The 16,547-nt window shown below is 41.1% G+C and overlaps 1 protein-coding gene across 3 annotated transcripts in view; it reads right to left on the bottom strand.

The window, feature by feature from the left end:
• Positions 1-16,547, bottom strand: part of tmem232 (transmembrane protein 232) — a 137,400-nt gene that overhangs the window by 94,328 nt on the left and 26,525 nt on the right. For all 3 annotated transcript variants that reach the window (XM_087998699.1, XM_043710462.2, XM_087998700.1), the window contains exon 3: positions 15,215-15,326. In XM_087998699.1, coding sequence (XP_087854825.1) covers positions 15,215-15,326 — 112 coding nt within the window. The remainder of the gene's footprint in view (positions 1-15,214; positions 15,327-16,547) is intronic.

Below are 16,547 nucleotides of genomic sequence, written 5' to 3'. Positions count from 1 at the left end.
TCAATTAAAGCTTTCTGAATGATATCTATTACTGTGCATTAGCATTTTTAAAATTAGATTTAATGAGGTGACTAAATTGACCTTTTTTTAAGGTTAGTTCTGGCTCAGTAATTGACGTATACCTCCCTGTTTAATTTCTTAAATTTACTATTTCTACAACAACGAAAGAAATCAAAAGCAATGTTACACTAGCAAACTATCAGGGTACCCTCATCAACTCTGTTAGGAGAAGGACCATACAGAGACCACTGCAGACTGAAACATACTTTGCCTTGTACTTGTGCTGCAATGGAAACTGAGACACTGAGATCATCATCAAGGTTGGATCCTCAAGTGTACTCATAGAGTTGGCCATCACTTCAATGCTAGAAAAATGGGCCTCCCAAAGTCATGTGCAAAACTGGTGCCAGGCACTTCCATATTCCTTGAAGTGATCACAGGCTTTTAGGCAGGCTTGCCACCATTTCTGTGTGTGTGCTAATCAACTTGTTTCTAGACTGTACAAAGTCCTCATCCAAATCCTTTACAACAGAATTCATGAGTAACTTGCCAGCAAGCTGTCATCTGCAACACCCTTTCTCCCGATACACCATTTAAATCCGGTATCTCACCACATGAAGAGCTCATAGTGATTGTAAGGAGGTGGATAGAACTCATAGAATATGAGTTCGCTGATTGGACCAGATTAACAGACTCAATCAGGGAGCTCTGGCTGACAGATAAACACAGAAGTGTCAGATATCCTGTTCACTCAGAGAGCTGGATTTAAGGGAGCAGGATTACTATCAAGGACTCTCCATGTGTAATTAAAGGTTGACTTAGTAATAGGATACTCAGCTCTTTGGAGGTATTTCAGATCCTGCTTCTAAGCTACCCTTTCATTAAAGCAATGTTTCACAAACTCTTACCCATATGATTCTATGTTCAGGATTAAAAATGACCTCAGAATGTGATCAGCCTAGAGGGTGGAGAGTGGAAGGGGTAACAGGATGGGAGGTGGAAGAGCTGTGCAAGCAGTGGGATAGGTTGCATTAGGAGAGGATGGCCAGCAGTGGCAACTGGTCAAGAGATTGGCCACCTGTGAAAGCAGGGTGGGAGAACAGTGGTTAGAACAGGGAACTACAAGAATTTTCAATAAAAAGCTCCAGCTTTTCTCTGGCCTTTTCAGAACAGAAATTAGGCTCAAAGATCAGCCTAAAAAGCCATCTCTCTTATTTAAAAATGACAAAGATTTAGGGGGTGAAAATGTGTTGCTGGAAAAGCGCAGCAGGTCAGGCAGCATCCAGGGAACAGGAGAATCGACGTTTCAGGCATAAGCCCTTCTTCAGGAGCCTTCAGGATGCTGCCTGACCTGCTGCGCTTTTCCAGCAACACATTTTCAGCTCTGATCTCCAGCATCTGCAGACCTCACTTTCTCCTCAAAGATTTAGGGGGGTCTTGCAGCTGTTAGCATTCATATTGCGACCCCCCCCTCCCCCCCTTCGGGAAGTCCAGTTCTAAAATACACTATAATTAACCTGGTGACTGTGAGTGTGAGAAGGAATGATGGAGCATCTTCATTATCAACATCTTCCTCATCTATCACTTCTTGCTCCTGCACCACTGTTTGAGCAGGATGCATTCCTTGGCTATACACAAGAGAAAGGTACAGCAGTAGAGATGTTGCAAAGGCAGGGAGGGGGTAAAGGAAGAGTTTAAAAAAACACAAGAGATTGTAGGATGAGGGAGAAATGAGATATGCAAAGGAGGATTAGTATCTGTACGAATATGAGTATACAACTACTTTTAATTGTTTCAACCATGTCCAACACTAGTCACAGTCTCTGCAGTGGCCACTCTATAGCAATGTACTGTCTCCTCCATAGAGACATGGACATGTAGCCATGCCTGTACCCTATTGGTTAACTACGGATTCCTGCAGTTGTGTAACCATTTTGCCTTTCAAGATAAACGAAAGTGAGTATGATGCAATATCTTCAAGTGTGAGACTTGTCATGGTTGATTAGTTGTGAATTGTGCAAACTGTGAGATGTAGCTGTGAAGTTGCTATGATTGTAGTATGTTTAAGGGTGTGTGTTTTAATTGTTGATTGGGTATTCTGTTAATTTGGTATTTGGTTTAATTTCCATAAAAAATGATAGGCTCTTGAAGTAGTATGACACAGTGATTGTGTCCCTACCTGAGCTAGCAAGTTCAGGTTAAAGTTCAACCTGCTGCAGGTGATGTTCAAAAAGGTTGATTGAAAAAAGAGAGCTGATGTCTTCCTCAATAAGATGTTGGCTTCTGGACAAGGGAAAGAGTTCAGAAGTCCTAGAGTCATCGAGATGTATAGCATAAAAACAGACCCTTCAGTCGAACGCATCCATGCTGACCAGATATATTAAATTAATCTAGTCCCATTATCCAGCATTTGGCCTATCTCTCTAAACTCTGCTTATTCATATACCCATCCAGATGTCTTTTAAATATTGTAATTGTACCAGTCTTCACCACTTCCTCTGGCAGCTCATTCCATACATGCACCACCCTTTGCATGGAAAAGTTGTCCCTTAGATCTCTTTTAATTTTTTCCCCTCCCACCCTAAACCTATGCCATCTGGATTTGGACTCCCCAACCCTGGGGAAAAGACCATGACTATTCACCCTATCCATGCCCCTCATGGTTTTATAAACCTCTATAAGATCGCACCTCAGCCCCTGACACTCCCGAGAAAATAACCCAAGTCTATTCAGCCTCTCCCTATGGCTCAAAATCTCCAAACCTGGCAACATCCTTGGAAATCTTTTCTGAACCCTTTCAAGTTTCACAACATCCTTCCTATAGCAGGAAGATCAGAATTGAATGCGGTTTTCCAGAAGTTGCTTAACCAATGACCTCTACAGCTGCAACATGATCTCAAAACTCCTATACTCAATGGTCTGACCAATACAAAGGCAAGCTCCTTTTCCATTACCCTGTCCACCTGCAGCTCCATTTTCAAGGAACAACGAACCTGCACTTCAAGGTCTCCTTGTCCAGCAACACACCCCAGGACCTTACCATTCAGTGTATAAGTCCTCCCCTGATTTGTCTTTCCAAAATGCAGCACCTCATATTTATCTAAATTAAACTCCATTTGCTACTCCTTAACCCATCAGCTAATCTGATTAAGATCTCATACTCTGAGGTAACCTTCTTCATTGTTCAATACACCACCAATTTTGGTGTTATCTACAAACTTACTAACCATACCTCCTACGTTAATTTCCAAATAATTTATATAAATGACAAAAAGCAGTGAACCCAGCACCGATCCTTGTGGTACAACGCTGGTCACAGGCCTGCAGTCTGAAAAGCAACCCTCCACCACCATTCTCTGTCTTCTACATTCAAGCCATTTCTGTATCCAAATGGCTAGTTTCCACTGCATTCTATGTGATCTAATCTGGTTCGTCAGTCTACCATGCGGAACCTTGATGAATGCCTTAATGAAGTCCATATAGATCATGTGCACCATTCTGCCCTCATCAATCCTCTTCGTTACTTCTTCAAAATCTTAATCAAGTTAATGAGACATAATTTCCCATACACAAAGCCATGTTGACTATCCCTAATCAGTCCTTGCCTTTCCAAATACATGTAAATCCTGTCCATCACGATCCCCTCCAAGAATTTGCCCACTACTGACGTCAGGCTCACCGGTCTATAGTTCCCTGGCTTTTCCTTACCACCTTTCTTAAATTGTGGCACCACGTTAGCCAACCTCCAGTCTTCCAGCACCTCACCTGTGGCTATCAATGAGACAAATATCTCAGCAAGGGGCCCAGCAATCATTTCACCATCTTCCCACAAAATTCTGGGGTACATCTGATCAGGTCCTGGGGATTTATCTATCCTTATGCGTTTTACGATGTCCTGCACCTCCTCCTCTGTAATATGAACATTTTTCAAGATGTCACTATTTATTTCCCCAAGTTCTCTAGTATTCATATCCTTCTCCACAATAAACACTGATACAAAATACTCATTTAGTAGCTCTCTCATCTCCTGTGGTTCCACACATAGGCGGCCCAAATGATCTTTAAGGGGTCCTATTCTTTCCTTAGTTATTCTTTTCTCCTTAAGGTATTTGTTGAATCCCTTTGGATTCTCCTTAACCCGATTTGTCAAAGCTATCTCATGTCCCCTTTATGCCCTCCTGATTTCCCTTTTAAGTATACTTCTACTGCTATTATACTCTTCTGTCTATAGTTGACATCTGCTTCCTTCTTTTTCTTGATCAAAACCTCAATTTCTCTAGTCATTCAGCATTCTCTACACCTACCAGTCTTGCCTTTCGCCCTTACAGAAACTACTGTCTCTGGACTCTTGTATTCTCATTTTTAAGGCTTCCCATTTTCCAGCTGTCGCTTTACCTGCGACCATCTGCCCCCAAACAACTTTTGAAAGTTCTTGCCTAATACCAAGAATATCAACCTTTTTCCAATTTAACTTTTAGATCCAGTCTATCCTTTTCAATCACAATTTAAAACTAATAGCATTATGATGACTGACCCCAAAGTACTTCCCCATTGACACCTCAGCCACCTGCCTTGCCCTATTTCCCAAGAGTAGGTCAAGGTTTCCACCTTCTCTAGTAGGTACATCCACATACTGAATCATAAAATTTTCTTATGCACACTTAACAAATTCATCTCCATCTAAACCCTTAATACAATAGCAGCCCAAGTCAATGTTTGGAAAGTTAAAATCCCCTACCATTACCACCCTATCATTCTTACAGATAACTGAGATCTGTTGACAGATTTGCTTCTCAATTTCCTGCTGCCTATTGGCAGTCTGTGGTATAATCCCATTAAGGTGATCATCCCTTTCTTATTTTTCAGTTCCACCCTAAAACTTCCCTGGACATACTCCCTGGAATATTCTCCCTAAGCACAGCCGTAACGTTATCCTTAATCAAAAATACTACTCCCTGTCATGCAACCCCCCCCCCTCATCTTTCTATCTTTCCTTAGCATCTATACCCTGGAACATTAAGCTGCCAGTCCAATCCATTCCTGAGCCACATCCTGTAATCGCTATGATATCCCAGTCTGATGTTCCCAACTATGCCTTGAGTTCACCTGCCTTACCTGTTAAAGCCTCTTGCATTGAACGCAGTTTAATTTATTGGTCCTGCCTCATTCACTGCTTTGTGTCTGCCTGCCTTGACTCTTTGACTTGTTCCTTTTCCCAACTGTACCAGTCTCAGACTGATCTCTTTTCTCACGATCTGCCTGGGTCGCACACACCAACTAACCAGGCCCACCACCGCGCCCCCCCCCCACCCACCACCCCCAACTCGTTTAAATCCTCCTCCACTCATTTAAATTCTCCTGAGGAACTGTAGCAAATCTCCCTGCCAGTATATTAGGATCCCCTTGCAATTTAGGTGCAAGCCGACATTGCTATCCCAGAAGAGATTCCAATGATCCAAAAATATGAATCCTTCTCCCTGTACCAGCTCCTCAGCCACTCATTTATCTGCTCTATCCTCCCATTCCTAACCTCAATAGCTTGTGGCACTGGGAATAATCCAGATATTATTATCCCTAAGGACCTACTTTTTAAAATTCCTGCCTAAATTCCTATATTCCCTCCTCAGAACCTCATTCTTTTCTTTTCCTATGTCATTAGTTCCAATGCGTACAATGACTTCCTCCTGGTCCCTCTCCCCTTTGAGAATATCCTGCACCCTCTCTGAGACATCCTTGACCCTGGCATCAGGGAGGCAACAAGGTGAACTGTAAAAATTGATGTTTGTCTTATATTACGGGTTTACAATAAAATCTTTGCAAATTTCTCAAAGTCTTAGGCTGCCCAACTCAACATATAGATACCGGTTTATCAAACATGATTGCAAAGGATGAATGTCAATCTCTTTAGCTGAAAAAAAACAGAAAGCAAAAGGTAATTCTTGATTCTGACAGAAGCAAAGTGATTTTTAAAGTGAAATGGCTAAGTCACGCTTCAGGATCACAAATGACGATAAGCAACCAGCATTTTCCAAATTAGAGTCATTGGAGCCGTGGAAGAATGAGGTGGAGGTATGGACTCAGGTCACTTTTCTAGCCAAAAAGCAGCAAACTATGGCTTTGGCTTTATCTTTCTTGAGAAGGAATGAAATTAGAAATAAACTATTTCGAGAACAGAATGTAACAGAACTGAATGCTGAAGAGAGATTAAAAAGTTCTAATATGGGCAGAATTTACAAAAACGATGGAAGTCTACAAGGTGTTGTCAATGTTTGATAAATGTAATATGCAATTAGTCCATAGAAGAATAAAGCATGGTGTTTGACAGGTTATAATAAAATGCTAAAGAAATCCAGTCTAGACATTTCAGAGTCTATACTGATGTCTTAAATTAATAGGTTGAGCAATCAGCTCACAAGCAGGTTACCAATATTCAGTTTTGTGGTAATGACTCACATCTTGAGAAATGACTGCATTTAATTTTTTGTTAAGAATGCAACAATTTCCAGGTATCTGTCTAGGACATGTTGTGACTGCTGCAGTGACACAGATAATGAAAAAAACACACTGATTGCTGACTCTCAAGGTCAGTGAGGCTGGTCACAAGTGTCAAAAGACATTTTGAGGAACTTCATATCTTTAATAAATTTTTGAATCAAGGGAAAATGCAGGATTAAGATGACAGCCATTCATGAATGAATCCAAGAAATCCATGGGCAACAGTCAATAGTCTCTGAATATCAGAGTCAGGAATCATGCAAGGAAAAGAGGTCAAGTATTTAAAGCAATCCATGAAACAGGTGGCTCAGAGAATGAATATAATGACGATGAACAGCTAGAAAACATTATTTTAGTGGCTGAAGACTTGGGTCAGCCCATAATTATCTTAGCTACTGCCTCGTTAAATTGTGTCACACTAGGTAGTGTAATGGTGGTTGTATCTTAACAGTGTGTGTGCGTATTGGCTGAACTTTATTTGGAGACCCTGGACAAAGCAATCAAAAATCAGGTCAAGGAATTTGAAAGTTCCACCTGGTTTTGATTTGGGGATGATAATTCATTACCATCTTTAAAGAATGTGGTTCTCTCCTGTGAAATTGTGGGACTGCATTGTACCATAATTACTGAGTAAGTCTTTGATGAGAAAAGTGATAATCCAACTCAATAGCCTAATCCTGCTTTCTCCCCATAACCTTTGATCCCATTTGCCCTAAGTGCTTTATCTAGCCATCTCTTGAATGCATTCAATGTTTTGGCATCAACTACTTCCTGTGGTAATGAATTCCACATTAAGAATACAAATCCCCTGTAGAACAGATCACATTGCAATGTGATAAATGCATTAAATAATGAAATGCACCACTGCTCCTGGTTGTAAGTATTCTTTTAGCCTGGGAGTTTAATGAAGTAGTAGCCATCAATCTGAAGGTATGGGGCAAAGATCAGAATATCTATTTTTTTAAATTTTGCAGACATAGCAACCAGTTTAGCAGATCCATGGTGATAAACAATTAGCACAGATGGGCTACCGTGGATGAAATCATGGAAAAATGAGTCAGTGCAGACCTTAGGTCACAACAAAATACTTAATGGATAATAGGGATGAGTTTTCTAAAAATGAATTTTGAGAACTTGAATATTCTAGCAATGCAGACTGCTTCAGAAAGTCTGTTCAACAATGACTTATGTGAAGGAAACTATGCAGTATTGAGAAGGTGCACAAAACACTGGCAAATCAGCTGAATTGTAACTGACAAACTGCACTGGCATAGGTAATACATGCAAAAAAACATTACAGATAGGTTGGAGATTAGCCCATAACAACTGGTATAAGATTGGAACCCAAAGTTTCCTTCCACACTGCATGGACAATCTTCCAGCACTCGAAGGAACAACAGTCAACTTGAACTTTCTTGCACTCAGTTTATGCATTACATGCCAGCAGAAGTGTGTGAATTAAAGCTGAAGCATCAGAAAAATTTAGGATAGCCATTAAGCTAGGTGGGTTAGCCATGGTAAGTATGGGGTTATAGGTGTAGGGTGGGGGGAGTGGGTGTGAGTCTAGGTGAGATGCTCTTCAGAGGGTCAGTGCAGACTTGATGGACAAAATGGCCCGTATCTACACTGTTGAGATTCTATGAGATATCACATTAGACCATCTGCAGGAGTTTTCACAAAAGACAATGGAATTGCTGGTGGACAATGCTTGTGAATTGTTGTGTGTTTTAAATTGTTAGGTGGGTGATTTGTTGGTGGGTGTACGAAAGAAAAGGGGGTTAAGTTTCAAGGGCAATGTCATTGTTCATGTTCACTTATGGAATGGATGATTAGATGGTTTGTTCCAAAATAAAAAAAAAGCTGAATTCTGTGGGAGGTCTTGTAGCACAGTGGTAATGGCCTAGGTTTGAGTCCCATCTGTTCCAGAGGTGTGTCATTACAAATCTGGACATGTTGAATAAGGGAAATAAAAAAGAAGTGGGATTTTGAGGCTGGGTGCCTTATTTCCCTCCCCAACACTACTTTACTTTTTATAGATATTTTTATTGAAAATTTAACATGTTTTTACAAGTTTACAAATAAAAAAAACCCAAGTACAAACATTGATATATAATTAAATCTTAAATAAATAATAACCAAAATCTATCAAACAGAAATAAGAGATACCAAGAGAAAAAAAAAACAAAACTCAACTGACTACTAATCTAACCTACAACTAACCAGAGTGTGATTAAATCTCTTACATTATTCAGGAAAAAAAAAATGACAGATAACACAGAAATTGAGTAGTGAGATACATGCTCGGAATGTGTTAACATCAGATCGTAACAAAACCTGTATTCATGCGGGATTCCTCTCCCAAGGAGCCCCGGACCAGCCAGGTTCGCCATCTCAATTAAATAAAAGTCCTTGTTAGGATGGCTGAAATATCTGTATTTGTGTAATTCAAGAAGGGCTGCCATATTTTATGGAATAATTCTGTTTTTTGGTGCACCATATTTGTAAGGAAGTCAAGGGGAATATATTCCATGATTATTCTGTGCCAATTCAAAAGTCCAAGGGGGCCCTCAGCCACACAGTTAACCAAAATATTTTTCCTTGCACAGAAAGAGAGAATGGAAAATAATCTCTTCCCGTGCACATCCTGGGAAGGTAAGTTCGAAAAGCTCAAAAGGAGAGATACTGGATGCACTCTAATTTCCGTTCCTAAGATTTCTGTCAGGGCACTTGCTACTTTAGTCCAATATCTACGGATCTTATGACAGGTCCATAAGCTGTGTACAAGAGTGCCCACCTCTATTTTACGTTTTGGACACATTGGAGATGCTCCTGCCTTTAATTTTGCCAATCGTTCCGGTGCTAAATGGGCCCTGTGAATTATCTTCAACTGAATGGCCTGAGTTCTGTTGCAGATGGAGATGTTTCTGGCATTTTCCCAAATGTCATTCCACATTTCTATAGAGATTTCTAGCCCTAAATCCTGATCCCATGTTTTAAGCAGATTGTCCATATCTTCTGATACTTCATCATGTAATAAATGATAAAGAGTGCTGACCGAAGATACCCCCATTGGCCACAACACTCTACGTTCTCTGTCTGATTTATAAAGACTATATAATAGCGTAGTCTTCTTCAGTATGTAATCTCGAATTTGAAAATATCGAAAGAGATCACCATCAGGTAATCCAAATTTCTGACGCAGCTGTTCAAAAGACATCAGGACCCCTTCTTTAAACAGATCTCCTAAACAGGAGGTAACCCTGGATCTCCAGAGTTTGAATGTGGCATCTGTAAGCCCCGGTTGGAACCCTCATGCCCCTACTATCGGAGTATAGGGGGATGTTTTATGTGAATTGCTCTCATTTCGCCGCATTATATTCCAAGCTTTAATTGTATTTAGTATTACAGGGTTTTTACAGTGATCCGTGATGATTTTCCTCTTGTTTGAAAATAAGAGGTTAATAAGTGGGCATTTTACTTGAGAAGCCACGATGTCCAGCCAGATTGATTGCGGGTCAGACAAGACCCAATCGGCTATGTAGCTTAATAGGAAACTTAACTGATATTTCCTAAAATCTGGAAAATCCAGTCCTCCCATTGCCTGTGGAAGCTGTAGCTTCTTCAGCTTAATGAGGGGCCGTCTATGATTCCAGTTGAAGGAACCCAGCCAGCCATACAGTTTGCGTAGTGCCAGCCTCGGCAGCATCACCGGACGCATTCTCATAGGGTATAGGAGATGGGGCAGGACATTCATTTTAATTAGTGCTATTCTGCCTAACCAGGAAATTGGAAGGTCTCACATCGCTGGAGGTCCTGCCTTATCCTCTCCAGTAAATGCACAAAGTTAGCCTTGTATAACTGGGGTGATAAAAAATGTCTAATTATAAGAAACCTCCAGGGACCACCGAAAGGGAAAGTGGGATCCTTCCGATAGGTGGGATATACTAGCGAGGCCACCCATTGGCATAGCCTCCGATTTTGAGAAATTAATTTTATAGCCTGAAAATGCACTAAATATATTAACAACTTGGATTAAGCGAGGCACGGACATCAGGGGGTTATTGAAAAATAGAAGAACATCATCTGCATAAAGGGTAATTTTATGTTTATCTGTACCAATCCTCAGGGCCATTATATTAGGGTCAGCCCGTGTAGCTTCTGCTAGTGGCTCAATTGTTAGCGTAAATAGCAATGGTGAAAGATGGCAGCTCCTACCACACTGAAGCTATCCGAGCCTAGTCCATTGGTAATCACAACTGCTTCGGGATCATTATACAGTGTTGAGACCCATTTGGTAAACGCCTTTCCAATGCCAAACCTTTCCAATGTGTAAAACAGATATGACCATTCAACCCTGTCGAATGCCTTTTCCGCGTCTAATGAGACTACTACTCCCAGTATTTTTCCCTGATGGCAGGCTTGAATCACATTCAAAACCCTTCTAATATTATTGGATGATCTACCCCGTCTGGTCCTCCTTTATGATGTGTGGCAACACTCTTTCTAGCCTTAATGCTAACGTTTTAGAGAGGATTTTAAAATCTACATTTAGCAAGGATATTGGTCTGTATGACACGCAATCTTCTGGGTCCTTTCCTTTTTTGAGGATAAGAGAGATATAGTCTCTTTCAGCGAAGGCAGGAGACAGCCCTAACTGTATGCATAGTTATACATGCCCATAAGTGGGCCAGCCAGTATTCCTGTAAATTCTTTGTAGAATTCAGCTTGAAAGCCATCTGGGCCAGGTGCCTTACCGCTCTGAAGTTGCCTGATTGCGTCAAGTATTTCTTGGATTGTTAGGGGAACATTCAGGACTGATACCTGTTCTGGGGTTAGGTCCGGAAAGGTCACGTTTTTAAAAAATGACTGCATCCTCCTAGCTCTATCTTCGCAATCCTGCGATTTATATAAATCAGAATAAAATTTTCTAAAGATTGTGTTAATCCTTTTATGATCAGGAGTCAGAGTACCCGCACTTTCCTTGATAGACGTGATAGTTTGAGGGGCCTTTTTTTTCTTTGCGAGAAATGCTAAGTATCTACCAGGTTTATCGCCAAATTCATATAACCTTTGTTTTGCAAATAATATTTCCCTCTTAGCCGTTTGGGTAAGCGTAATGTTCAGAGATGTCCTAAGGCCGTAATCCTTTGTAATTTGATAATAGAAGGTCTGTCAGCATATGCTGTTTCAGCTGCTTTTAAGTGAGCTTCGAGCAGACGCTGTTGTTCGCCCTTTAATTTTTTCTGGGTCGCTGAGTATGAAATGATCAAACCTCGTGCATAAGCTTTGATGGTCTCCTACATCATTGATGGGCTTCTAGCCGTACCTGAATTAATTTCTAAAAACATTTTAAATTCTTGAGAGAAGTACTTTACACATTTACTATCTTTCATCAGGAAAGAATCCATACGCCAATGCCAGGGGGATGTCTCATTGTTCCTCGCCTTGATTTCCATATATACAGCAGCGTGATCAGAAATTGTTATACTACCTATTTTACAGGATGATATGGAATTTTTAAAAAATCGAGGGGGCAAAAAACATATCAATTCTAGTATGACATTTACGTGGATTGGAGTAAAAAGAAAAATCTCTGCCCTGTTGGTGAAGGCGTCTCCATACATCTACTAATCCTGATTCTTTGTTCAAATCCACCAATTGTCTGGATCTGGGGGATATTTCTGCAGTACTCTTGGGAATCCTATGTATTTCCAGATCCATAGTACAATTAAAATCTCCCCCTATAATTGTATGACGAGCACCGAGAGCCATCAATTTTAAGGAGGCTTCCGTTATAAATTTAAAAGGATGTGCCGGGGGACAATACAGATTTAAGATCCCATATTCCTCTCCATTTATAAAGGCTTTAATCAGAATATATCATCCAGATTCGTCTTTTATCTGGTTTAGGATTTTGAAAGGGAGATTCTTCCGAATAAGGATGACAACTTCCCTACTTTTTGAGCTGAAGGAAGAAAAGAAGGCCTGATCAAATCCACCCTGTCATAATTTCAAGTGATCTTTATCCAATAAGTGTGTCTCCTGTAGGAGAGCTATATCAACCCCTTCTTTCTTGAGGTTTGATAATATTTTCTTCCTTTTGATTGGTGAATTACTCCCCTTGACATTCCAGGTGCACTATTTAACCAACTAATTAACCATAAACGTCCGGGCAAGTCCGAGACTCCTCGGGAGAAGAAGCCCCGTCCAAAACATCCCGAACATAGAACATATAAAATTCACAAAAATAAAAGCTCTTTAATACACTCACATCAAAATAATAAAAAACTATTTCTAAATTAAAAAAAACACATTTAAATGGAGATTTTCCCCCTTGTCCCCAGGGGGCATCACTTCCTTTCCAAAAGCCCATCATATCCTCTCCCAACCAGTGCCCCACCCTTGACCAAGGCACCCCACGATAGGATAAAGAAAATTCAAATATACTACAGAGCTAGAGTTAACAGTGAGTACCCTACCCCTCCCCCCCCACCCACACCAACACCTGGATATATTTGGTAATGTTGATACCATGTATAAACATATATAACTATAAAATTACAGTCTCAATAAATAATAATGAAATATAGTGATACAAAATAACAGGGGAAAACAATCCCGCTCCTAAAACAGAGATAAAATAGGATAAGATAACCACCTCCTGCCACCTACATTAAGTAGACACCCCCCCGGCCTATATATATATACTATATATATATATATATATATATAAAAAAGGGGGGGAGAAAATCACTAAGTGAAGAACAAATAAATAAACCCCTCTCGCCATCCCCCGGAGATAATATTAAACAGTGAGGTAATGAAAGGGATAAAAAAAAAGTGGGTAAACCAGGGTGGGGGGAGGGCAAAACAACATCAGTTAACTCTCACAATTTATCTAAGAGAGTCCAAAAATTCCTTGGCCTTCTCCGGCGATCCAAAGTTGTACACGGACCCTTCATGGCTAAAGCGTAGCGTTGCTGGGTAGCGCAAGGAGTACTGAATATTTAAGTCCCTTAAACGCTTCTTCGCTTCGTCAAACACTTCCTCTTTTGGACCAAAGTTGGGGAGAAGTCCTGGAATAGCATAATCTTGGATCCTTTATAAATCATAGCTTGGGGATCTTTCCCAAGATTTCTGGAGGCTTCTAAGAACATCTGCCTCTCCTTGTAGCTCTGCAGCTGGAACAGGACCGGGTGGGGGCGCTAGTTCAAGCCAGACCCGTGCATTGCAACCTGGTAGGCCCATTTTACCCTTACCTGGCCTGATCCAGCCTCCAGATTTAACAGCTGTGGAAGCCACTGCTCAAGGAATGCTGTAAGCTGGCCTTCCTCTTCCCATTCGGGAAGGCCCAGCAAACAAATATTTTTTCGACGACCTTGAAAATCGAGGTCATTGATGTGATTTTCTAAGGTCTGGACTCGTTGTTGAAGAGTCCGGACCTGACCCACGGCCGATTCTGCTATAGTCTTGGAGGTCGCGGCCTTTAGCTCCGCCCCTCTGACTTGGCGCTCGATTTCCTCGATATCTCAGTCGTGCTTTTGTAATGCGACCAAGAGTAAATTCCATCGGCTCCGGGACTCTTTGATGAAGGCTTCGATCTTCGCGTCAAGTTTGGAAATTATTTCCATGAGGCTCGCCACCGTAGGTAAGTCCCCCGGCTGCAGACGCCTCTGCTGCAGCTGGGGGGGTGGGGGAGGTCTTCCTGCCTGCTGAGGGCTGTGGGCTCCCTTCTCCTTAGTCATTTTTACAGGAGACTAGATGCTCCTCCCCCACTCACCCATTGTACTCTATGCTACTCTCTCCCCACCCCCACCCTCCCCTAGCTTATCTCTCCACGATTCAGGCTCTCTGCCTTTATTCCTGATGAAGGGCTTTTGCCCAAAATGTCAATAAAAGATTTTGCTGAAGCTCCTCAGATGCTGCCTGAACTTCTGTGCTCTTCCAGCACCATTGATCCAGAATCTGGTTTCCAGCATCTGCAGTCATTGTTTTTACCTTGTTTAAATTCAGTACTGAGCAACTAATTAAATTAAGTAAAAACTATTTTAAATGATTTGGTGAGTGTGGTGCAGGGGGGTGGCCCACTTTGCCCAAGTCTTGGGAGGAGCACTATAGATTCAGACTTGCTGAGTCACCGTCAATTTGGATCCCCCCCAGCACTACTTTGATTTAGTTCCCTCCCTTGTTCCCTCCCTTTTTTGTTTTTTTTGTTACGCTGCCCCTGGTGAGCAGTGTTTGTTCCTTATTAATTGGTGACTTATTTGATTAGTGATTGAGTTAATTTAAAAATCGAAAAGTGCGCTTCTCCAGTGCGATGTTGACTTCTGGACAGTTTCAACCTTTCCCGTCGGGATACCTAGACCCCGAGCACTGCAGTGGTTCAAGAAGGCAGCTTACTACTACCTTTTCAAGGGGAAAAAAGGGTCAAGTGCTGGCCCAACCAGTGATACCAAAATACAATGAACAAACAATATATGAAAATAGACTTCATGATTTCCAAAATGCTTTAGAACCAAGAAGTACATTTGAAATGCATCACTGTTCATGTGGACGATGAACACTTCTGAGAGCAAATGCTCTATATGTATTACTATCTGAGTCTCCTATTAGTAGTTTCCACTGTTAACACATACAACAAAGATCATATTGGTCAATGAAGCAAATTTTCACTTGAAATGCTTTTTGTTTCCTATCTTTAAAGCTTCTACACCAATACCTTGTTTCTGGTAAGCATCTTACGAGCCACATCAATCATTTGTTCCTTTTCCTTTCGCTCTTTTGCATGATTAAACTGCTGAATAAATTGTTCTGTGACTTCAAAAGGGTTTCTGAAATAAAGGAATAGTAATACCCTGAAACAGATAATGTGCAAAATGAGTTCTTCAACTTATTTAGATATAACGAATGCGTTAATGATCTCTTGGACAGCAGCAATGCTGAGTTGTCCACATAGCATCTGAACAGAACCACTCTTTTCCCAGCTGTGACATTCACTTCCACAGATGAAACAGAAGTAACAAATTGTTGTGGTTACACCAGGATAAGACCAGCAAGTGCAGGAGAGTTGAAGGACAGACAAAACAGGTCGACAGACTGGTCAAGAAAGTAGAAGCCCATGGATTCATGGTAAAAATACACAGTGGATCCAAAATTGACTGAGCTGCAGGAAGCAGAGGGTGATGGTAAAGGCATGTTTTTGTGATTGAAGACTTTTTCCAGTACAGTCTGACAGGGCTTGGCTCTGGGGCCCTTGCTATTTGTGGTGCTCATTAATGATTTGGACATAAACGCAGGAAGATTGATCAAGAGGTTCATGGATGATACCAAATAGTGAGAGGGATAGTCACAAACTGCAGAAGGATACCAACAGACTGGTCAGCTGGGCAAATGGAATACAATCTGGAAAGGTAATAGGTAATGTAATTAGAGAGGTCCACCAAAGTAAGGGATAACATTATGAATGGTAGGACCTTGGAAAATACTGAAGATCAGAAGGACCAAATCCACAGATTCCTAAACATAGCAGGGCAGCTAGATACGGTGATTAAGAAGGCATTAGGGATACTTGCCTTTATTAGTCAAGGCACAGAACACAAGAGCAAGGAGGTTATTCTGGAACTGTATAAACTTCTGATTCGATCACAACTACCATACTGCAATTCTGGTCATCACATTTTAGGAAAGATGCTACTGCATTAGAGAGGATGCAGAGGAGATTTACCAAGATGCTGCCTGGGCTAGAGGGTCTGAGCTATGAGGAAAGATTGAATAGGCTTGGGTTGTTTACCTGGGAGCAGGTAAGGTTGAAAGGAGAGCTGATAGAGGTGTATAAGATTATGATGGGCACAGGTAGGGTGGACAGGAAGGTGTTTTATCTATTATATATGGGTCAATGATCAATGATTTAAGATAAGAGGTAAAAGGCTAAGGGGAGAGCCAAGGGAACTTCTTTCACCCAGAGTGTGGTGTGAAACTGGAAATCACTGCCTGAAAGGGAACTTGAGTAAGAAACTCTTGTGAAATTTAGCAGTGTTTTGATATTCATGCAT

The sequence above is a fragment of the Chiloscyllium plagiosum genome, unplaced genomic scaffold (assembly GCF_037043375.1).
Source record: "Chiloscyllium plagiosum isolate Xiang-an unplaced genomic scaffold, Cpla_swu_hap1 HiC_scaffold_2, whole genome shotgun sequence".
Taxonomy (NCBI): domain Eukaryota; kingdom Metazoa; phylum Chordata; class Chondrichthyes; order Orectolobiformes; family Hemiscylliidae; genus Chiloscyllium; species Chiloscyllium plagiosum.
Note: the sequence above shows the minus strand (reverse complement) of the source record. Positions and strands in the feature narration are given on the sequence as shown.